General features: G+C 38.3%; 1 protein-coding gene and 1 long non-coding RNA gene across 3 annotated transcripts in view; one reads left to right on the top strand and one right to left on the bottom strand.

The window, feature by feature from the left end:
• COL4A4 (collagen type IV alpha 4 chain) overlaps positions 1–24,305 on the top strand; it is a 65,569-nt gene that overhangs the window by 6,981 nt on the left and 34,283 nt on the right. The window contains exons 4-20 of the mRNA XM_054074549.1: positions 8,099–8,233; positions 9,132–9,176; positions 10,829–10,945; positions 13,453–13,521; positions 13,746–13,781; positions 14,514–14,576; positions 15,032–15,067; positions 15,240–15,281; positions 16,214–16,294; positions 16,605–16,658; positions 17,985–18,044; positions 18,732–18,776; positions 19,774–19,827; positions 21,194–21,263; positions 22,559–22,663; positions 23,254–23,418; positions 23,976–24,068. Coding sequence (XP_053930524.1) covers positions 8,099–8,233; positions 9,132–9,176; positions 10,829–10,945; positions 13,453–13,521; positions 13,746–13,781; positions 14,514–14,576; positions 15,032–15,067; positions 15,240–15,281; positions 16,214–16,294; positions 16,605–16,658; positions 17,985–18,044; positions 18,732–18,776; positions 19,774–19,827; positions 21,194–21,263; positions 22,559–22,663; positions 23,254–23,418; positions 23,976–24,068 — 1,270 coding nt within the window. The remainder of the gene's footprint in view (positions 1–8,098; positions 8,234–9,131; positions 9,177–10,828; positions 10,946–13,452; positions 13,522–13,745; positions 13,782–14,513; positions 14,577–15,031; positions 15,068–15,239; positions 15,282–16,213; positions 16,295–16,604; positions 16,659–17,984; positions 18,045–18,731; positions 18,777–19,773; positions 19,828–21,193; positions 21,264–22,558; positions 22,664–23,253; positions 23,419–23,975; positions 24,069–24,305) is intronic.
• LOC128853039 (uncharacterized) overlaps positions 1–24,305 on the bottom strand; it is a 42,053-nt gene that overhangs the window by 7,102 nt on the left and 10,646 nt on the right. For both annotated transcript variants that reach the window (XR_008451259.1, XR_008451260.1), the window contains exons 4-11: positions 20,751–20,845; positions 19,426–19,646; positions 16,856–16,928; positions 16,098–16,276; positions 14,721–14,882; positions 7,808–8,164; positions 6,858–7,070; positions 3,130–3,221 (exon numbers count right to left, since the gene is read on the bottom strand). This is a non-coding gene — a long non-coding RNA (uncharacterized LOC128853039). The remainder of the gene's footprint in view (positions 1–3,129; positions 3,222–6,857; positions 7,071–7,807; positions 8,165–14,720; positions 14,883–16,097; positions 16,277–16,855; positions 16,929–19,425; positions 19,647–20,750; positions 20,846–24,305) is intronic.

The raw sequence follows: 24,305 nt of genomic DNA, 5'->3' as shown, positions 1-24,305 counted from the left end.
GGGAAAGTATTTTGGCTGGCAGCACTGCAGTGTCTCTCAGTGCGACTGAATAAACTGTTTTGGATACCAACAACCTGGTCTGAAGCGCCATTTCAAAACAACTGACTTTGAAACTAGCGGAGATTTCCTTGATTCTGGTTCTTTCTCAGTAGCGTGGAAGTTCTGAATTACCCACCTGTAATCAGTCCATAATAAATGCTCACTGCCGTTGTTATGGCTCTTTCCTAAGCTTTCCTTGCCACCACAGGTAAACTGGACTATGATTTATGCATTTGCAACTAAGGACTTCCAAAGATTTGGACCTAAGTGCCAAGTAGAAGGGGATTAAACATTTCAAAATCACTCCAATGTCATTGTGCAAACACAAGTCTGAGAACTGTACCATTTTCTGAAACAGCTCTGAAATGTGTGTGCACCCTGATGGATAAAATGTCTCTCGTGTAATATGAACTTACATTTCATGCCATTATTTCTATAAGTCAATATGCAACAAACAGAAGTACTTACCAGACCCTACATGAAGTATGGCTTAAGTAAACACCACTTTAGATAGATTGTTGCAAAGATTTCCTGTACTTATGTACCGTGATGAATTGTTTTCCATAGGATTACTTAATCTTTTTTTCATCCTACAATCCTGTTCATTTCTAAACTTTGCTGTGTTCTGCCTTTACACTCTGACACACTAACTTTGCTTTTCTGGCTTTTGTGGAGACTATCCATTACAAAATAAAAGATTTGTTTATCTCATTGTTAGCTTCTTAGAATACAAAACATCTGCTTTATCTACTTTTCTGTCTGAATCCTGCTCCCAGGCTGGTTCCTCAGAGTTTTGAGTCTCCCTCAATCCTGTCTTTAAAATACAAGAAATAGATGCTTATTGAAATCCTATGGCATTTTACAGTATGCAAGCCTAAAATATCATAAATGTACACTTATCTTTGATGTGTCTCCACTAAAGTAGTAAAAGCTACAGTAACAGGAGAATAGATGCCTAAAATTCAACTCCTAAATATATTTAGGTTTATGAGTTAAGTATAAGAGAATGGCTGTCAGGAGTGTGGTATGCTCTGAAGTTTCCATAGGAAAACAGGACCTCAGATCTTGCCCTACTGTCTTTGACATAAGGACCTTTGTTTCTATCCATTTTTCTGAATGCAGTTTAAGCAGGATTAGTTAAAGCTGTCGTTACCAAGACGGTGTAAGAAAACTGTGCAGCTGACTGTGAACGCAAAGAGAATTAAGACCTTGCCTTCTAGTTGCCTCTTTTAAATGTCAACATAGCAACCCTTCTTCATTGTGAGTGGACAAGGTAATTGAAATTTTAGCTGGAGAAAAGATGACCATGGGAGTCAGAATTGGAAGCTGCTGTGGCCATAGTTGAATGTATTGAAATTGGGCTACTTGGAAGCAAAGTAGAAGCAAATAATTTTTATATAAACCCAGTCTACTTATGCATTGGTTGCTATCTTGGGTTTTAGAAGAACTTGTGTACCTGTTGTTTTTATTTTTCTCAACCTTAGATAAACAGATTTGCACTACTATTCATTAGACCATTGAACTGTGCTGTTCAGTCTCTTTGCAGACACTGAGTGCTACTATAGATATCTGTTCTACAGTTCTTAAATGAATAAGTAGGGGGAGAAAGTCATTAATAAAAGTATATCCACCAGTAAGCTTTCTAGATGATTCTTGGTGCCAGACTGGAACAACTGAGATTTCCTCCTGCCTCTTTTCCAGTCAAGACTACGGTCTTCCAGAGGCAGCAACAGTCAACATTTTTAATTGGATACCAACAGCAATTTCATCGTTTTAGACTTTAACCCCCTCTTCCTCTTTGGTCTCCTTTAAAGTCTATGATTTTAATTTTCTCCTGATATGTCTAACAGACAGTGAAACCTTTCCTCTATTTCCTGCTCTTTCTCTAACTTGGGAAGTTGTTGCCTTGATAACTCCTGCAGTGTTGTATCAGAGGCCTTTAAAAACACTGGCTGCTCTAACAGAATATAGATAGTTAAAAAAGTGTTTGCAGTTAGCATTGACCGATTGTAAGCCTGTCCTGTGCCGACCCCAGAGTTTGATCCCATTCAATTCCTTTTGCTTTGTTTATAGAGTTAAGTAGATTTAGAAAGCAAGCGTCTATTCATGACCCAACCTGATCTAGCTTCTATGAGATCATGTGAAATGCCTGGAACAAAGTGAATAATAAATATAACTCAGCAAGACTGATGTTCATTCTTTTGCAGATGAAGCAAGTGGCCTATTTCATACTAGTGTAGGAGAAAACCTAGCAAACAGAAATCTAAGAGGGAGTTCTCACATTTTCTGGCTTATGAAGTTTAAGGTGTAAGCATTCACAAGAGATATTAAGTCAGTTTGTTGTTGTGGATAGGTTAGAAAGTCAGTCATGGATGCTTCAGGGCAGTGAGGTAAGAATAGTGAAATTTGACTCCCTAGTAGGTCTGTGTTCTGGTATCACTTCTGTGATAACGTCTCCTTAATAGATCTTGTGGGTTGTGACATTTCCCTAGTAGATCCTGTGGGTTAATTGAGTCCAGTTTACAAAGTACAGTGTAAACGCATTTAAATTCGCTGAGAAACTGCAAATTCTGTCTATTTTGGGGAGTAAGAGACATTTATTAAATCATACTTTTTTTTTGCATGTCAGTACACAGCAGCAGTGTGTCATTCACATGGTATATCCAGCAATCGTATTTGAATTGTCAAGTTGCACACATGGGAAATGAATATGTAAAATCCATCTATTTTATCTCAAATACATGTGCTTAGCTGAATCCATTGTCAGAGATGTATGCACGCAGCATTTAAGGAAGCCCTGATCTTTCCCCCTGTTTGCCTCATACTTGTTGATCATTTTCTTTGGTGCGTTAGCTATGACACAACTTTAAAATAGAAGATTCCTGAGACAAAATTCCTTTTCTGTAGTATTACCATTGCATTTCACTTACATTTGCTGAGAACCGTAGAAAAACAGACCTAGAAAAATGAGACCCTTATATCCCTGTCTGAATCAGACCACACATTTTTCTATAACCGGGCAGAGTAGGAGGCAGTTCTCTGGCTGCAGAATTTAAGATTTGAATGGGTAGAGAATGGAGCCTGCCTTACCAGAATGTGGAAAAGGAACAGGATCACTCCATTCTCCTCAGTGTAAGGTCTCTTTGAGGCTGGTCTTCATATACAATATCCAGCTACTGCACCTGTAAATTAGCGTTTTCTATATTAGACACGTTTCCATATTTTTTCAGTTTTTTTGATCTTGTTAAATTATTCCTTCTTTTGTTCTTGAGCCTCTTTCTTTCCTTAATACTTTTGGTTTCCCTGTCCTACTATACTAGAAATAGTGTTTTTCTCATTTGCTGCAGATTGGCAAACTTCCACACTGAACAAGACAAAACTCTACAAAATCATTCTTTCTCATAGATTTGAATAAACAAAAAATTGCCAATCAGTGACTTGTATCAATAATATGAATGACAGCAAAAGTTAATTTTATTTATTAGTGAATCTGATGTTAAATATATGTGGTCCAAAATGCTCTAGTGCAGCGCTCTGCTTTCGACCACTAAGAGTGTGTCTTAGAGCAGTGCCAAATGATCTCTTGTTCACTGACTGTTTAACACAATAGTGACACCCACTGGCTTACTGGATGCTTTTTCTTTTCATGGTTGCACAGGGTTAAAATACAAAACAAAGCACACCATGAAAAATATTGCCATCACTTCACTGTGATTTGTTGTGCTTCAGTGAGGAGTCACTGTAAATATGAAGCTGTATCATCAGATATGATGTTCCTGTAGTATATTGGAGCATTGAAAAGTATGATAAGAGCACAGAATTTTCCAGTAGTTTGCAGCACGATTCAGATGCTGAGAAAAGTCAAGTACTAAGAGTTATTATTGCAATTAATCGACTCAAAATCTGACCATTAAAAAAAGGTAATCTAATACAGAAAAGTCCTTATGTGATCTGCTGTTTCTGAACAACCTGACAATAAAGTACATGCCACGCATTAGTCTGACCCTCACTTACTGTTCAACCCCCAGACACAGAATAATTTTGCTCTGTTAAAGACAAGACAAGAAAGTGGTTTTAGTGCCAGGCTGTGTGCGTTCTCAGATTTATCTGATCTTAATAAAATTAATATTTAGAAGGTATTTTGGAGCCTTGACTTAAAGTGAAAATTATTTTGTTCCCAGTCCTGCACTATTACAGTGGAGGAGTGGAAACTTCCTAGAATGGACACCCCTACAAGCCCTGAAAGCTGGGGCTTTGCTGTGTTACAGACCTGCTCTTCCAGAAGGGGAGAGGACATGGGTGGAGCTTAGAGCAGCAGCAGCTGCTCCCACTTCACTGAGCAAACGACAAAAGCAAACATCTGTCTGCAAATGCCTCTGTGTGTGCTCCTCTCTTGCTCCCTAACTGCTCTGCTTTCCTCCTTTTCTCTGTCCTGCTCCTGATAAAGTGAGAAGGACTAGTTAGAAGCTGGAGTCTAGTGCAGAATGAAGACTGCATTATTTGCCTACAATCTGATGCCATGGAGTTGCTGGGTGTTTTCTTTTTGTTCATGCAAGCAAAAGGTAAATGGGTTTCACCTATCCCTGATGCATCCATGCAGTCTGTAACATAGGGCACTGTCCTCATCAAAGGCCATAAATAAACCTCTTGACTATCAATTATGAGAACCAAAACAGAGTTCATTCTTAATAGCATGAACCATTTTTTTGTTATTTCCAATAAAGACTCCTTTAAAACGGTGTGCTTTCTAAAAATAAAGTGCTCTTCAGTGTCTCATTAACTATAAAAAGTAATTCCAAATAACCTTGGCTACTGCCTTTTCCAAAGGGTATCAAATGCTTCGCTGCACAATTCTGAAGTATTTGCAGGTTTGGTCTTAAGAAGCATACTTAATTAAAAAAAATATAGTCTTGTTTTGTCAAAAGTCAGTTTCTTATGGCAGGTCAAGCCCACGATATGCTAAAATAACAGACCATAGTCTTGGCATGGGTAGTTCCTGACCTAGGCAATTAACAAGGCATTGAAATCCTAAAGGAATTTATTGGCATCAGATGGCAGAGCAGGCATAATATTCTGTTCATTTTAACTGAGCTAATCTGTCATTTCCACATGAGCATGACTACCTTCATCCTCTTTATTTGTACAGCTGTCCTGAGACTGTAATGCTGTGGTAGTCACATTGGATGGGCACAAATAATAGATGTGATAATAGATGTTATGACATGGTATCAGTTTGGTCTTAACAAAGCTCCCAGTCATTATCAGTCTTTGAGCTGAAAGAAAGAAAGAGAATCCACCAGCTTCACATGGCATGCTGAAGTTGTATTAGCTGTCAAACCTACTGTGAGTGCTGGATTCAGTGACTCTGGTTTATGACTTCACTACCTCCTACAGAAGACATTAAATTCACAGGGTAGCAACTAACGAAGACATTTTATCAGCCTAAAGGAATACATATCCTGGGAGTGTTTATTAGTCAGTTATGATGGATAATTACCATAGATTTCATACAGTGCCTCAGCTTTTTTTTCGGAGTACTATCAAAATCATAGGATCAGAATGGCTTGGGTTGGCAGGGATGTTAAAGCCCATCCAGTTCCAACCCCCATGCCTTAGGCAAGGACACCTCCCACTGGATCAGGCTGCTCAAGGCCCCATCCAGCCTGGCCTTGAACACATACGTGTTTCTTCAACTGTCTGAAGGTTATAACATGATTTGAAAACATTCTCTTTCAGCTCTTGACTGCAGAGCGTATACACTGGGAATTAAAAATATTAAAGTTGCTGCAGAAACTTATTGTCAGCAAAATGCATTGTTTAGACAAAGGCATAACAGCATTACTGAGAAATATCTTATGTAATTTCTTTCCTACTGAGGGATGTTGCATTTTGCATGTTAACGGATAATTCAGTGTACTAAAAGTAAATACTGCTTCCAGTGGAGCTGAGTGGTTCAAACAGTCATATTTTACTGTTAGTCTCATTCAGTTCACTTTTCTGATGCTCAAAATAGTGCTTCAATTAAAATGGTCCTCTTTTTATCAAGTATTTAAAGGGTGTAGTAGCTGCTTTAAAAGTACTTCAGTTAAAAAAATCAGTTGTGCAACAGAGGATGTGCAAGGTGCTGCCAATAGACTGGCTGCAATTGTTCATGCAAGCAAATACTCAAATTAGACACCCACAATCATGACTGTCCATTCATTGTTAACAAGGATGCAGAATCAGCAGATTTAATACTTGTAGCCCTTAATTTGCATAATATTTTACACTGCTCAGATTATGGTATAAAGAAAATTGTAGCTGTTGCTGAATGTAGCTTCACTGGAAGCGGAGTCAATGTTTTAAGTGAGAGGAGCCAGTGAAGACAAATGGAACATAAGTTATATGAAGATAGTTTTCCAGGTAGCCCTTATTTGTAAGAGTGGGACTTCTCTTCCTCATCTCTGGACCGAATGCCTGTTCATAGCTTCAGGGACAGTGGTGATCCAGCTCTGCTTCCAGTACAGCGTAAAACTCTAGTACGTTCCTGTTCTAAGCATACAGTGAGTTACCTCCTCGTGACTCTGTTTCTTTGCTGATTTGATTGGATGATGTATAACATACATTTCTTCACTTCATGTCAAACTGTCAAGTCACACTGATTTCATTGACATGTTTGAAAAGACAGAGAATAAATAAAAAGAAAAGGAAGTGTAGGTGCCTGCTTGCGATACGAAATAAGGTTTTGTTCAGATTCGGTCTGTTGCAGTGTTTACATTGAGAAGCAAGCAACCCCATTCTGATGCCTCAACATAATTTGACTCTTGAAGCTAACATACCTCCTTACAGTTCCTTGAATTTCTGTCATTTTGTTTTCCTTCAATCCATTCATAGAAATAAATGTATGGTCTATCATTTCGGTGAATGGAGGTTGTGCTGAAATATCCTTTACTGCCCTCAAGTGGCCTCAAAGCCATCTGCTTTCCTTAGGAATTCACGAGGCTCCTTTTTGCTCGCTTTTTTAGTAACGTGGTACAATTGGTTGATGAATTCTGAAATGCAAGCAAAATGCTCTTCAGCTGGGAAACAAAAGTAAGTTATAGCTAAACAAAGATAATGGTACAGAATAAAAAAGCTGAGTAAGAGAACTAATGACCTGTTAATACGTAGATTTTGTAGGGTGAAAGTGCAGATGGCTCACATGTGAAGTCTGATTAGAAAGCTTGCTTTATTCAGCACTTTGAATCTATGATTTAATAGTTGTTTAGCAGCACAGAACAAAAACTGCAACAAATACAAGTCAACTCTGCGCCAGTGCTACAGACTGAAAGATCCAATTGGCGTGGGAAGTATTTTTACTTCAGAAAGATATATATTACCTTGGAAATGTAGTAGAAATACATGGAGATGGTCTGAATGGTACTGTAGATACAGATACTCTATTTAGAGCTATTTATAGATAATTAATATTCTGCTACCTCCCAAACCATTTCAGCATAATCTATTAAAAATGATACTTTCTGTAAATATGTTGGCTAATAACTATCACTTTTTTTTCTGCAGGAAACTTCACAGCTTTTAAATAAGGCATTAAGATCTGAGAGTGATGATGGAAGACAAAAAAAAATCAAGATAATTAGCATATAATGCAACTTAAAAGAAAGTGAAAACTCTTTCAATATGTTCTAATTGTGTACAAAGTCCCTGTTTCAAAAATGAGCCATCGCTTCTCTGGTGGCAAAAATATGATGCTCAGTGAAATCTTATGTCTACAGAAAGTGATACTTACACTGGTTCCACCATGGAGCCTTGTGGTTCATCCCAGATGTCTCAGAGACTTAGTGCTGGAGACCTGATGAAGGTGAAAAGGAATTATCACCTCGAGGAAGTTGTTAAATTTGAAGGTTGTGTTCCTGTAGTATCCAGTGCCTGGAACAGATCCGCGAGCTGTACCGCAAGCTGTTTTGAATCATGAGTGTATATACATTGCGAGCCTTGTTTCATCCATACAGTCATCTTCAAATTGCTGCCTGCTGCGAGGTTTCCAGCAGTAGTCATTCAATTCTTTGGACTCTTTCAGGGTCAGCCTGGTGAGCTGGGACCTCAAGGTCCGATTGGGTCCTTGGGATTTACAGGACCACCTGGTCTGCCAGGGGAAAAAGGACAGAGAGGTGAGAATGGGCAGCCTGGGCCAGCTGGAGAAAAAGGTGATAAGGTAGGAAACGCCACAGACAGCTCTTTTAGGTGTGTACAGTATGTAATGTTAAATATTGGCCAGTGAAACAGAACCCGAATGATGAAAGAACATTTGCCAAGCTATACTCTTGCTCGCACAAAATTCTCACTGACATTAACTACAGCTTTCTTTGAAAAAAAGTTTCAAGGGTTTTTTGCTGTGAGTTGCAAAAGTAGAATTGCCAGGAGATATAAAATAAAAGGAAACAGCCCCGTCACCAATTATCATACACCACATCATCCTCTTTAACCTCAAAGAGGGCTGTGGGAGGAACGTGCAGCTGGAGAGAGGAGTGTGGTGCTTTTAAAAGTGATGTACACTAAACAGAATTTTATTTGCACTTATGGAGTATAAATTGCAGCTCAGGGCCATAGCATTCATAGCTGTACATTCCCCATCATTGGCTCCTGGTATTTTATATTAATTTTAATGGTCTGATTCCACTGATCTCAGTGGGTGACTGAAATCACTAATGTCAGTATCTAGCACACCTGAAATGTAAGCCGTGGAAATAGAAATTGTGCTGCTGGTATTATCAAAACAGTAGCAGGGGTGTGAAATTTCATACAGAACTATTTTATAAGTTATAGGTAACTTCCCCTTGTCTGTCATTTTATAATCTTTGGAGCGAATCAGTACAAGTTAGACATCTGTCCTGACCTGTACCATCTGTTACATGGTTTGTTATTGGCATTTATCTCCTGCTAAGCCTGCATACTTTTTTGCAGATATTTATGACAATTGTGGCTTTTGATTCATATTTCAAACAAGACTCTTTCTTGTTTCTCACTATATAGTATCACATATTCTTGTTTTTCATTCTTTTTAAGAGTTAATGACCTCAGCAACTTTGTTTTTTCATGTCACTTGTTTTTAGGGCCCAACTGGAGTCCCAGGATTTCCTGGTTTAGATGGCGTTCCCGTATGTATTGAATGAGTATTGCTTTATAAAAAATTACAATTGCTATTAAATCATAGCAAATCCTCTAATAGAAAAATATACTCAATAAATGGTTTGGCTTTATACCTACTGATACTCTGTCACCTGGAGAATTACATACTTTGCAAAAATGTAAAATAGTCAGGTTAAGTTCAGCTGTGTTTACTATTGATAACAAACTCCGCAAAATCCCGATGAGGTCAGTACATAATTCCCATGCAGGAGTGGGGCAGTGAAGTAGAGACTCTCCAGTGTCCACGCAGTGTGTGGCACTGCTAGGATTAAAAACGATGTGTTTCTTTTCTCAGGCTCCATAGTAGCCTGTAATCTGCTTGCTGCATTCTTAACAGCTCTGAAAGTATCTCAAGTGATGTACTGTCTTCTGTTTAAATGTTCTGATTTTGACTTGTAGTCCTTTTGCAGGAAAAAAATCCAACCAGCGAGTCTAGTAATTTTAGCCTGAATGGGGACTGAAGAAGGACAGCAGGTCCTAAATATATCTTCATAAGCACATGGTTATGTATTTTTCTTCAGTGTGGGAACAGGCATGGTAAAAGAGATATCTCTTAGATACAGTACTTTGAAAAATGCTGTTGATTAGATCTGAATTCCTATGCCGTTACCAGTTTCATATGGATCATACAAAGTTAAAATGTTGAATTTTGAAAGTGAAAAAAGAAACCGAGTGGGTGTCTTAGCATATGCTTGTCAGCTGTCCACACTTGATGACGGGACCATTGCCAGATTGTGTAGTGTAGATGTGATAAGGCCAAATTTTAGCACAAAAAGGAATCGGTCCTAAGAAATGTATATTCTTTTTATAAAAAATGTTAATTAAAAACTAGTTTCCACAGATTGGGATGAAGAGCCTTAAAGACAAGCAGAAGGCAAAATTGACAGAACACGTTAGACGAAGGGCCAGGACACTTTCCTGATTGCTTTTTAGAACCCACCGAGAAAATTTTGGGGTCAGAATTACTATTTGTTCTTCACAGAAATGTTTCATTTTGTGAAAATAATTTTTCCTCCAAGGGAATGATCATTCCAAGGGAAATTTCACTGTTCCTATTGCCTAGTGTCTCATTAGCCACAGGACTAACCCCTATCTGGACATTGGTTAGTTCTTGCTAGGTTAGAAAATCACTTTGTCAATTCTTGAATGCATAATCATAATCTCTAATTCCAGTATGCTTGAGTCAAGCTGTGCCCTGTTTTCCCTTGTTTTATCCCATCAATTACAAAATGTGAGGTTGCTTGAGATGACTTTTTTGTATTTCTTCAGCTTTTCTCTATAGCCACAAGAAAGATTATAGTTAGAGGGCTGGCATCTACTTTCTCTGAGAAGACAGCATGTTACTCTTTGACTCAAGTGAGAGCTCAATCTGGCCCTCCTAACTGGTGCTATCCCCATTTTATTTGCTATGAGTCAAAGAGCAAAATATAAAATACTTGTTTTGTTTATTATACACAAAAACGAATCCACTGATCACACTAGAGAACATTTCTAATACTGAGAGCATGAAGCTGGGACCACTGTGAGATGTCCTCTTGTTCAGATTGCAGATATTTGTTTCCAAACTGTTAATTTAAAAAGTATCATCGTCTGTCTCTAATAAAATTCAACTGTCTTTCAGGGCTTACCAGGCAGTGGAGGCCCCAGAGGCAACCGTGGGTTAGATGGCTGCAATGGCTCAAGAGGAGATCCAGGATTTCCAGGCGAAAGTGGTTATATTGGATCAAGAGGTCCTTATGTACGTGAAAGGCATTCCTGCTGTTTGTGGATACTGCATATGTGCATTTCCCCTCCAAACTAACAGCTTGTAAAATGTAAAGGGTTTCAGACTACGGCACTAGCTTTACGCTGCACAGTGAATTTCCAGGCACTCTTACTAAGGTTGATAGGAGTGAGTGGCACTTGGTGCCTTAACACATTAAGTTAAAGCTTGAATGTGAAATAAATTCTTATATCCTTAAAGTATTTATGTCTGCCTTGAAAGTTAAATTCTGCTTTATTTCCCCAGTTTGTAACCACAGCAAAGCTAATACCATTTAGTGGAAGTACAACTGAGACGGTGTAGCTTGAAACCATTGCATCATTTATTGATGCCTGACATTTCTTAAAAGCCTTATTAGTAGGGACATGACTGAGACAAATGAACAGTAAGTGGAAGCTTCAACAAGTCTAAATCCTGTAACACTAGAAGATTTTTAGTGATTGATCACGCAAGTGTAGTAGTAGATCCCTTCCAAAATCATGCTCTTACAGTGTCACCGTGCTACTTTGTACACATACCTACTCATGAGTGCTTTGTGCTCATCGAATCTCCCCTGTTTATTTGTAGAGACCATTTCAGTTAAAATGTTTAAAATTAACACTTCAATAGGCTTCAATAATACTTTTGCTGTTAAAAGCATTTTAAAATGGTTTAAATAGTTGTGTTAGCAGTGCTCATCTAGTGAAGAGTAAATATAGATTCCTGTCAGTAAGGGATGTGAATTACTTTAGCTCCACAGAAATTTTGCTAAGGAGATCTAGTCCCCCGTCTTGGACTTCCCATGGAAAGAAGTTTTAGTTCTGAATGATTAATAACTGATTAGTTGGTCTAAGAGCTTCTCTGAAATTTTCTAAATCAAACGATAAAAACAACTGCAATTTACATGGGAAGCCAAACATATTTAGGAGCACCTAAATAAGATCCTGATTCAGCAATAGAGAATAAGAAATGTACAGTGGGTGCCAGAGTGAAAAGATGTTACCAAAATACAGCAGTTAGAAAAAACAGACATTTTCAGACTTGGACCTCTAATAAATGCTATAAAATACACAACCTGAGGAACGACTTGTTAACCTCGTTCACTACACCTCTCAAAGAAACCTGTTAACCTTCCAAATGGTAAAATGACTTCTGCTTAAACTCTATTTTCACCTGTATTTTCTTACTTGTTGTGGCTTTCAAAATACAGTTTTGTCCTTTATACTGAGGAAAAATGAGACACGGGGTAAATTACAGCAGAAATCTTCCCAGTTCCAGGAGCACGCTCTTTGGCAGGCCTAGAAAAGAATTTGCAACCTACAAAGAATGGGAGACACAAGAGGCATGGAGCCTTGAATGTGCACACTAAAGTTCCAGTGCAAATTAATTTAGCTACCCAGAAAAACAAGACATAGTAACCATATTTGTTTGTGTACAAGAATGCTATTCCAGTCCCTCTAAGCAGATCGCCTATTTTTAAATCGATTTGTTGCACCAAGTACAAATCTGACTTTTTATTACAGATAACATTTTTGTTATTCATAATGTTTTTCTGTATTATTTTAACACTATATACATATTTGTCAGCTTTACTTCTGTTACCATGTAGAATCTATACATTTACCTCACAATAAATTAGAAAATAAAGTAGTTTCTATTTGTAAGCCCTTTCCTAAGTCGTGTAGATGGTAACAAACTGAATCTAATAAAGATGTTTTGTTACACAAGAGATCACATGTAAAATAACCAAAGACAAATGTAGGTTTTGATGCGTTGAATGTGTTTCCTAGCAACTGTTTTTTTGACTTGTAATCTGCGTACAGTCTACTGGAGCTATATCCAGCTGCAGGCAGCTGTAACTCTGCTTTTTAATATACCATTCCAGAGATAAGTACTTTCCCTGTTTCGTTTTGACTTCTGGATTTGAGCAGCCAGTGCATAACGTTAGGAAACCAGTAGAGTTTTAAAATAGTTAAATTCTGTGAAAAACAGTATCCCATTTTATTGAAATCAAGGGAATTGGTGATAGGCTTCAGTTAAATTATATCCAGTATATTTTGATTTCCAATGAGAAAACTTGAGAAATAATGTCTTAACATATCTGTTCTTCAGATACGTACATAGCATGCTCTTAATTGAGGCATTACAATTAAATCCTGCCAAAGCAATCATCTGTTCCTGCTATGTCAGATTGAGGTTTTGACGGTGCTAAGATTGGCAAAGTTTTATAAAGGTTTCTACAGCAAATACCATGGGAACTTAGTTTTTTAAAAGCGGGGGCCTTTAGGAATCAGATCTTTTTGGTTACAGACTGTTTTGCTCAGCTGTACAGAAGGCAATTTTACTTTTAAGGGTCTTGTGAGATAAAAGAACTGCAAAATGCTCATACAGAGATGGTGGTTCTAGTGGATTACCCAGTGGCGTGAAGTTATCATTCGATCTCCATAGAAATGTAGGATATTAGTTAAGTGGATTATATTTTAAAAGACTTCTTTTCTTTAAAGGGAAATCCAGGGCAAAAAGGAGAAAAAGGAAATTCAGTATATGTTACACATTTTGGAAGAGGACCTCCAGTAAGTATTTGATCATGAAAAAAATCATATCTTTAAGGAAAAGGTGTATGGCAAATGCAATTTTTCTCATAACTCCTCTCTTTTCAATGAAGTTTGGTGCAAAAGAAGATTAAAAGCAAATATACAACTGAAACAGATTGCTTGTGATCTTAATAGATATAAAGTTAGAAAATGCCCATAACAAAGCCTGTAATGATTAATTTGCTAAATGATTGTCATTACAGGGAGACAGCGGTGATCCTGGACTCCCTGGCATGCCTGTAAGTGGGTTCTATGCATGCTTTTTATCTTAAAGGTCTTTCAAATCTTCTTTCTTAATACAGTAAAGATGTACTGGGGTTTCTCCCTGTCTGCCTTAAATAGTGAAATTCCAGAATAAAATCTAACAAACACAGAGTCCTGATAGTCTGCCCTCACAACCAGTTCATACTGGATGAAAAGGAGCCGAAACAGACTATACCCATCTGCACCAACAGAGTGCACTGAGCAGTTGTTGCCCTGGTGCTCACAGTTTGCACAATCAAGATTTGTAGAGATGTGGATCTGGTGGATCTCCCAAGAACATAGAGCACGCTGTCATATAGCCATGAAAACACGTGAGAAGAGAGAGTTTAATTTTATTGCTGACTCACGCTCTTAATAACTCTGGGTTCCTCTTCTTATGCCCTTCGAAAAAAGTATTCACTGATGAACTGTATCAGGTCTCTGCACTGCAGTACAATCACTGACAAAGTATTCTTTCAATACATTAATAATGTATAATTGGGCAGTGTCCGGTATCAGTACAGTATTGCCCAGAAACTGCCGCTGAGCTGCTCTAGTGACAGTGACGTTTCAGGCATGGTGTAAGCTCCAGGCCACCAGTGCAATGCAGTGGCCAGCAGACCGAAGCCAGGTGGTGCAGGCATTTTGGAGGAACTTGGTGTTTCGTGGAAAAAAAAGGTAAGCTCTTGGTATTTTCACAAACAGACCTTTTTTGCCATCTTTTTCAGGGACCTAGAGGGTCAAGAGGTGCACCAGGCCCATCTGGATACCCGGGTCCACCAGGCTTGCCCGTAAGACCATGACACTTATACAGCCTTGCACGTTCAAGATAGGCACAAATTCTCATCTACCAGTTTTAGAACTTGCCTTGATGTGAATCAAAGCATAGAAGTAACTTTTGAGGCAGGTGATAAAAAGAGAAACTTTCGCCTTACCTTATGAGGTTGGAAGTTCAGGAATTGGTGTATCCATTGTTCCTTCCCATGCCTGCGGGAACACTTTATCCTGGCAGTTTGTGGCCATGGAGAAATATTGCTAGTGCTTTCTTAGTCCCTTTCCCCAAGGAAAGGAAAGCAGGAAGCCAGAGTTCAGCTCTCCTGAAAGCAGAGACCACATGAAGTAAATTGCACTTTAGGATAGGTATATTCCACAAGGAAATTCTGCCCTTAGTTTCTACTGGTAAGAGGAAGTAATTTCCAAAGCAAAACCATCTCAAAATATTAACTTGTCTTATTCTCTTTTGAAGGGTATTCCAGGTTACCCTGGTCTGCCAGGTAAACAGGTAGGCAATGATATTTCCTGAAGTTGTTAGTGAAATAAGAGTAATTTGTACAAATACCTGAGTTATGCCTTATGATTATTTGCTACCAAGTGTTTCAAAGGAGTTACTTGATGAAATTCTCATATCAGCATTTTCTGTTATGTTCAAACTCTGTATATTTTTTGTTGATTAGGGAAATCCAGGTATTGGAGTGGACGGACAGAAGGGGGAGCCGGTAAGAAAACAAATATTATTAAAGAAAACAAATATTATTAAATATATTATTGCTGGAGAATTAGAAGCATACTAGTGTCTGGTTAGGTTCCCTGGAACCCATTCGTTTGTGGCTGTGTGCTCCCACTAATCATGTTACAATGGAAGAAGTAATACAAGTTATTGAATTCATTAATCTGTGCAGAAGTGATTCATTCCAATGGGCTACATACAGGAATATATAAAAAACAATAATCAGTATGTTAGTTAGCATTTACATAACAATTGCCTTCTGCACAGGTGCTGCCTAAGAAATAGCAGTACCCTCTAGTAACAGGTCAGTCACTGAATCTCATCTCTTGCTATGTCCAGCAACAGGCGCCAAAGAAAGGTGTAAGAAAAGGATAAACATATAAGAATAGGTCTTTGACCAATCTCCACATCAGCCTACTCAGGACTTAGAGAACCAATGTGGAACGTGATTTTTCTTCTATGAATTTGTCCAGTCACTTCTTAGAATTCATGCAAATTTGTCACATGCACAACTTTCCACAGCAAATCAATAATTTCATTTTTACATTCACAAAGCCTTGTGCTTAAAGACTTCAGTCTGGAATACGAAACACAACAGATTGTCAACTGTAACCACAGCAGACTTGGAGTAGGAGCCATGACTACAGACTTCTCATTTATTTCCTTAACCATAACATTATTTTTAATGACTGAGGAGAATGGGAGGAGACTGAGATCATCAACATTGCTTATATGGGAAGGCTGTGGAGAGCCTTACAGGTCTTAGTACAAACCTTTACTTATCTACAGGTATTCATACAAGTACCTGTTCAATTAGTACGGGAATATGTAGTGCTGTGGTATAACGGGAAAACATGCTGAGTCTCACTGAAATACTGCATTGAACATAATGTTTCTCTGCTATTCCGTTGGCTTCCACAGGGCGACATCGGACTTCCTGGGCCACCAGGGTCACCACTGTTAGTTGGACCTCCTGGAGCTCAGCTGTTCAAAGGAGAAAAGGTGTTAATTTGGCTCCATTTTTAACTATGCTCAACTTGGCAAGTATACTTCTGTGATATAACTTTTGCAAGGATGGCATAGGACCATATATTTATCTCACTCCACAGTCATGCTGGTTTGACAGTATTAATAGAAATAAAATTAATCACATAATTGTTTTTCACGTTTCTCATCTGCCCAGTACGCCTAGAGGAAAGGCCAAATGCTAAAGAAAATAGTATTTAAGAGTTGTCATTCGGAACAGGACTTAAAAAAGTTAAAAACATGACCTGCATATTAACATAAACAAAACCTTCTCTTGTATATATAGGGCCAAAAAGGACTGCCTGGGGTCACAGGACACAGAGGGCCACGTGGACCCAAAGTAAGTAATGTGATTTTTTTTTTTCATGCTGCTGGCAAAGCCCTCCTGTGGTTATTAAGTTGATCTTTTAAAGCACACGCTGATGGAAGAAATAATAGCATTTGTACTGTGAAATTTAATCATCATCTAAATCAAAGTGAACATGAAAACATTTCAAAACTCTTTGAAAGACCTTTCTGAGTCTGTTTTATATGGACCTATTGAATGCTGCCTGATAGCAGAAGGTCAGTGTTGCTTCCAGTTGGGCTATTGACATATAATGAACTGGGGCTGTGAAGAAAAGAAAAGCACAGATTATTTTTTTCTCAAGAAGAGAAATAAAGAAGATCTGTATGTGCTCTTAACAAGGCATGATGTATGTTTCCCTAAGCACGTTAGGGGGAGACTTCAACTTCACATCATGGATATCTTTAAGAGCAGAAAAGGCAGAGCCACCTGTTTGGAAGGAGAATTGCACTTTGCTATCTATTCTAAATTTTCTTTTCTTTCTGCCAGCATGATTAATATAGAATCATAGAATAGTTTGGGTTGGAAGGGACCTTAAAGATCATCTAGTTTCAACCCCCTGCCATGGGCAGGGACACCTCCCACAATATAAACATTGCTGTGCCAGTAAGGATTTCCTGGTTGCTGAACAGAAGCAGCCACAAAAAAAGATGCTGAAGTCTTTATTGCTGACAGATTTGGAGCAGGAAAATCCACAGGCGGGAAACTACCAGATCTTATTAAAACAGAAGATAATTGGGGCAAATGAATGAGTCTCGTTTATGTTAAAAACTTACTGAGCTTTGTAGGCAGAAGAGAAGAACTGAGAAGCCTGAACATCACATTGCTGAGTTCTGGCACTTTTTCAGAAATGCATATCCCATCATAAAAGAACCCCTGTTTCTTAGCACCAGAGAAGGAGACAAAACTGATTGTTTTATATCAGATTTACTTTGAAAAAGAGGGGCTTTATATGCTTGCTGCAGTACTAGTTGTCCATGTAGCTAACAGTGACTCGTTAGTTTTAAGCAGGAACTGAAGAGAAATTGCCTGATGCAGCCCAAGCGACATCCAGAGCTTTAAAAAAAGATTTAAAGATTAAAGTGCTGAAAGCATATTAGGTTTGGAGAATAGACCGTAGCAGGTGCTTTGCATAACTGAAGCTACTTAGGCACTGCTAGTGGTGCTGTATGAAGTAAGCCCCAGTGATTGAAGCCTAGCAAGTGAAACATGTTCTGTTAACCTAATATATACATAACTTAATAAACATTGTCAAAAATTAAAATCTATGTCAGACTTCACTGAGCACCTTGTTTAAACAAAGTATTTTGGATGCCCCAGGGTGTACTTGGGAGAGGAGAAAAGGGCGAAAAAGGCATTCCTGGATCCCCTGGATTGCAGGTAAGGAAGCTGCAGCATAAATTACTTCAGAAATTCATTATAGTTAGTTTCATTACGTATTTGGCAATTTACATTTGCATTTCCAAGGAAGAATATAAGGATTTTTTAAGCTAATCTGTCAGACTTTCTATATAGGGTAGTCAGGAGTTGTACCCTGGGACTCACCCGGTCTGAGACATAAACATAAGCTCATACAGACTTTCTGTCTTTGGAAAGTAAGTAAATTTTTAGGGTTATCCTCTAAATATTTAGAGCTGCACAAAGCTTCTCTGGAGCAGTGCAGTACTAACACTAATTTTAATGTATTCCATACGGGGCCATGGCAATTTTTTGCAGCAGCTTGTGCTTAATTTACATTACAGTGCTCACACGGAGCAGCACATCCACTGCTGTGCTTGGTGCACTATGATAAGAAAATTAAGCAAAGACCTGTCTGGTTTACTTTGGTCTGTAGTTCAAATTCATGCCCATCTCTCATGTAAAGTATTTGCAAAGTTTTTGAGAAGTATCCGAAGTAGTAATTATCTCAGAAATATCAACTGCTCAGCAATTCTGAATAATAATATTATTGGGAAATATCCTAAGTAATAACCATCTAAGGAACAGTAGCTGCTCAGCAATTCCGAATAGGTGTAATTTTGAACAAGCTTTTACTGTTTCAGCTCACATTCTTTTTGCTTTTAAAAGGGTCATCCTGGTTCTTATGGAGTTGCAGGTTTCCCTGGAATGAAGGTGAGAAGACAAAGTATACACAGTGCTCTGAACTGTGGGATCAATGAGATTTGGTTTCCTGCAGATTTGTGCAGATTTGGAATTTCCACATGGTTGGTAGCTCGCATTGCACTCCTTCCTTTCCTTCCTGCTGCCTTTTGCCACAGAAATTGTATGAACTCCTTGCCGTTGCACTTCTGCCACACTCTGAAATTTGGATTAAATTAGCTAATGAGACCTGAAGTTGCAAGTGAGAGGAAAAGTCAGTTGGACATGCATATAGCATGATAGAAAAGTTATGTAGCACATTAACTTTGTTTGCCATTCTTCGTGTAGTTTTTTGTTATATGCATATTCTGTTCATCTTTCTGCCTCAAGAAATTCAAGTGTTGCTGTTAAGTCTGCTAAATGTTAGTTATGAACTTACAAATCTTACTGGAGTACAGAACAGCAGATGCAAGTACATAGAGCTACATCTTGCCCTTTTTCCTATCTCCTCTCCCCAGCTCACTTTCAATTCTCGTTAAGGTAATGATAATTCTATACTATAATAATAATGCTATTCATAAATCACATTAATGTACAGATATTCGCATCTAGACTTATGTTCCAGCTGACTGTTTTATCTGCAAAATTACTTTTTACTTTGGTTTTTTTTACCCCTGCTTACCTGAAAAGTTTGAATACTGGATGGATGGGTATATTAGTAGATCATAAAAGGAGAGGAGGAGCTGATGTGCAGCTGCTTTCCATGCAGTGATAGTTCAAGAGGGTCATCCAGCAGGCAGCAAGCCAAGTTCAGTTGTATTAAGCAGACAGTCTATTAAAGTCTGCTGGTATGTATTCCATCTACTTCTGTGCCCCAGCTATGCTGAATCCACTGTGACCTTTCTGAAACACACCGTGGGTGCTATTATAACATGACAGCATTGTGTGACTGCCTTACTGGTTTTTGTTCAATTAATTATATTAATGTCATAACAGATTAATCAAATTGCATTTATGTGATCCTTTCCAGGGGGAAATGGGATTTGCTGGTTTTCCTGGAAAACCTGGCTATCCAGGCATACAGGTAAAAAAAGCAATAAACACACACAAGCACGCATGCACACACACTCCTCTATATAAAAGCTAATGTTTTCAGAGACCACCACTGAAATCTGTCATTTAAGGAGATACCAAGAACTGAAATTTTTGACCTTCGCTTACTGACTTGTCACTTCTTTCTTGTGTTCTGCTTGTGTAATTTTAAAGCGAGCATGGGTATCATACAAGTCTTGTGCTATATCCATTTTTTGTACAAATGTTTGATACTTTTATCATCATTAAATTAATTTTAGATCTCAAAATACTTTGCAAGTTTATCAGAGGAGGAAAAATGCTAGGTTTATTTTTTCTTTCCTGCCACACAGAAGACTCTTCCGTGTCATTAGGGAAGACAAATGTACATTCCTGTTTAAACCAGCCAAAGACAACACAAGGTTGTTATTTCATTCTGTAAGATAAAGTCAAAAGAAAAAGGCCAGCCAGAAGACCAAAGGTCAAGAGGAGAGCACCCACTGACAGCTCAGAACTATTTAAATATTAGGTTTTTTTAAAAGCCCAGAAACAGGCATAGACTCCTTGTTTTGACTTGTGTAAGAATGGGTATCCGGTTTTGCAGTCCCAGTCTGTGTCCTAAAAGGCCCTGAACTCCAGACCCAAGACTGCAACCTCACTATGCAGTTCCCACATTAACATTCTTGTTTTGTCCCTGCCCATTTGCTGCAGAGACTGGGGCTCATTCCTAATCTACAAAGCAAAAAGTCTAATGTAATTTGCCACATAAAAGACTTCCCTGAAGCCCACTGCACTTGCAATTCTGAATACCAAAATCCAAGGTAATTTAGGAATTCTGCAAGCAGAAGCGATTTTTCTTGCCATTAGGAGACACTTTTATGTTTCCCTGATGCAGATGTTTTAAAATTCTTATGAGAACTCTTGAGTTTCTCTTACCATCCACATTATCTGTCAGACTGTGAAACTGCTTATCTGTCATCATAGACATTTCCAAATTCTGGTGTAGAATTTTAAGGCAAATAATTGCAGCTCTGTTAGAACAAAATGTCTCAGTTAAACAGGTTCTGATTTACTAGAATTGATTTGTCTTTACAATAAATGAATTAAATCAAATACAGCAGCCACAAGTTCTGAAGAGTCAAATAGATACCTGCAATAGGTGGATTACTGTTTAGTCACCAATATTCTAAAATATAATAATTGTTTTAAATTTCTTTGCCTGGTTTTCAATGCTACAATGCTACAAAATGTCAAAATCAAGCTTCCCAGGTGATGAGCCACAGACTTACATACCCCACCGCAGCTGAAATTCCCAGTTAGGTGCTAGCACACTGTGTATTTGTATCTACCAGTTAAAATGTATTCTTGGACTCTTACAGGGGGATCCAGGAGAAGAAGGTCCCCCAGGTCCTCCAGGAGCCGTTGGAACTCTGCTGCTTCCTATAAAAGGTTATAGCTGGTTTTAACCCCCCTTTCTCCTGTATAAAGTGTGTAGGACCTACTTTGCGAAGGTGTTTGAAAGTGATCACTATGGATTCAGGGGACAGGATCCTAAAACATTGTCTCCCCAGCAGCCTTCCCTCTGAGTTTGTTTGGGTCTCACTGATCTTACTGAAACTACATTGCCACAACACACAGATTTTAGACTATAATTAACCTGCCTATTTCATAGCAGGGGTGAAATCCTGGAACTAGTACTCCTATCAGAATACCTGTCAATCCTACTACCTTCCTACCTAAACCTCAGGCTGGGTTGATGTTGCAGCTCACTTTATCCCCATCTTTATCATCTAACTGGTGAAAAGTTGTGTGACAGGTCTTATTTCGTGGCTGGAGGCAGTGGGGAACAGCTAATGCAGCTGCTTGGAAGGTGCTTGCTTTGGCATATCACACTTAGGGAACCTATAAGAACATTTTGACAGATAACTTATCATAAATTCTTTTTCTAGTGCAGCAAATGCTGATCATGAACACAGAAGTAAGTTACAACACCACCCCAGTTCAGCAGAATCTCCCCATAAGACAGGGGCCTTATAAAAAAATCAGTTTAATTTGTTTTCCATCGGCTTCTTGTGTTTCCAGCCCATGCAACTGAAAAGTCAACTTATATATCTTTAATATCTCAAGGAACATTGAAATTTAGTCTCGTGCATGTTGCATGAGGGGATACATTCTTCAGATAAAGAGGTCTTTAGCAGAATTGTTTGAGAACAGAACGACTACCAATATTTTGTGGTTTTCAATTTAATGAAGCCCTTTATATCTGATTCTCGTGTTCTTTATCGCTATATAATTGCAATTTTTACATGTTTTCATTATAGCAATTTTGAAAATATACTTTTGAAATTTGGATCATTTCAACTAGGACGATCCTGAAATGACCTCCCTGTGTATGCTTCCAAATGAGCGTAACATGAGATGCACGTTTACTTTAAATGCCACATGTATTTATTTCGGGGCAAACACTTCTCTCTGCATTCTGAAATAAACAGCACAAAGACACTACTACAGAGTGATGGAGGTTAAAACTCTGCCCATGAAACAGGCAGGAATCCATTGAAAAGTAACCAAATCCTCCCACCTTAAAAATTAAATTGTTACACATTTAAAAATGTTTCATAAAGGCAAAAGAGGTTCTGTTTCACTCCTGTGTAATTCTCAAATGATAAATTTTGTTGCAGTTTAATTTAGATTTAGACTGACAATTGCATAAGGAATTCACATGTTTTTATAATTCTCTGTAGGTCCACAAGGAGATCCTGGATTTCCAGGTCCTGCTGGTGATGTGGGGTCAGTTGGACCAACTGGTCCTGCAGGCTTTCTAGGAAGACCAGGAGATGATGGAACAAGTAAGAAAAGTGGGGAATAAAATATGAACTACATACTAGTAGGAGAGAAAGCAGATAAAATTAAACTGTTGTTTGTTGTTGCTTGATGCAAGTTACTAAAAGTAAAGATTTGAGCTCTACAGAGAGTTCAATAAAAAACTAGTTCAGCACTTAGAGGCCAAAATAGAATCAAACTGACCCAAACAGATTATTAGGAATTATTGTATTTGAAAAAGAACAGAAGACAAAGCAAAACATACTATGCACTGTAGTTCTATGGTATGCTTACATCTGGAGTGCTGTGCTCAAAAAGTCTCTGTCTCAAACATATATAAAGGAATGTGATGAGGGTGGCTTCACTCTCTTTAAGGAACTAGAATAACTAGGAAAAAGAGATAATAGGGAGGAGGAAAAATAGCATTTCAAGATCTGAAACAGGAGCCTCTTTTCCTGGGAATCCTGGAAGACCTAAACGTTTAGATTTTAGGTCTTTGTTATATAGAAGCTCTTCTTCAGGACAGCTCTGAATGGTCTGTAATTTCCTCTGTGACATCTTGTAGCAATCATGACTATGAAGTTGTATAAGCCATATACCATTATTTTCTTTACAGGTCTACCTGGCTTGCCAGGAGTAAGTGGGCCACCAGGACCTCAAGGTTTTCAAGGTGACCCTGGTTTCCCCGGAACAGGTGAACCAATCCCAGGAAGTCCTGGATTTCCTGGACCACCAGGCCTACCAGGACAACCAGGAAGACAAGGCTTACCTGGACTACCCCGTAGGTTCAACAGCGATTTATATGGCGAGAATATAATTCTGTGTATCAATGGATTTGTTTCTTTTGTTGGTCCTACGAAAAGCATAGAGACAAAAAGTACATTTTGACTAATATATCAAACATTATATGTGATGTCAAAAAAGAGATTTTCCGTCATAAGATTCAATCAGTGAGAAGTCAAGATTTTCATAGTTTTCTGGGTGATTTAAGTCCACAAAGTAACCTATATGAAAAATGTCCATAAAAATATATCACTAAAAGTTAAAAACACAGCAAACTAGGGAGAAAACCCAAATCAATATCCTTTAATGAAGAAACAAGAGTCATAAAATTCTGTGGTGGAAAAAGTAGTCGCAATGAAAAAACAACGTATCAGCATCAACTCTAGCCAAAATGACTCTTGTAGTATGACTTACAAACAACAACTTGTAAAGCATTTTGTAAGAGCTTCAACTTTTCATGTGAACATAATAAAATAAGGGAGAGGAGAACACATGACCTAAGATGTGGAAACAGTCAACTGATTCATAATAGCTGCGCAATTTGTTTATTCAAAGGTGTAATCTGTACTGACAGAGGGATCCCCGGAGAACCTGGAGCACAAGGTCAGATGGGCCTTCCAGGAAGAAAAGGTGAAAAAGGAGAAAAGGGTGAGTATGCTTGGTTAGCAACAACTTGAATATGAGACCTTTGCCAGGTATGTCAGACATAATTTGCAGCTAGTTTATGGTAACTTGGAGGATAAGGTTCATCAAAGCACAGGATTAAATAGCCTGTTGGCATTGGGGCTTTTAAGTCAGTTGAGGCATGCCAGTACAGCAGTTATTTAGTACTGTAAAAAGAGACTGAGGTGCTTTCCTCCTTTGAAGGCCATAATGAGATAAAAT

Source organism: Cuculus canorus, chromosome 9 (genome assembly GCF_017976375.1).
Source record: "Cuculus canorus isolate bCucCan1 chromosome 9, bCucCan1.pri, whole genome shotgun sequence".
Taxonomy (NCBI): domain Eukaryota; kingdom Metazoa; phylum Chordata; class Aves; order Cuculiformes; family Cuculidae; genus Cuculus; species Cuculus canorus.
The sequence above is the reverse complement of the archived record's forward strand: the minus strand, read 5'-3'. Positions and strand labels throughout refer to the sequence as shown.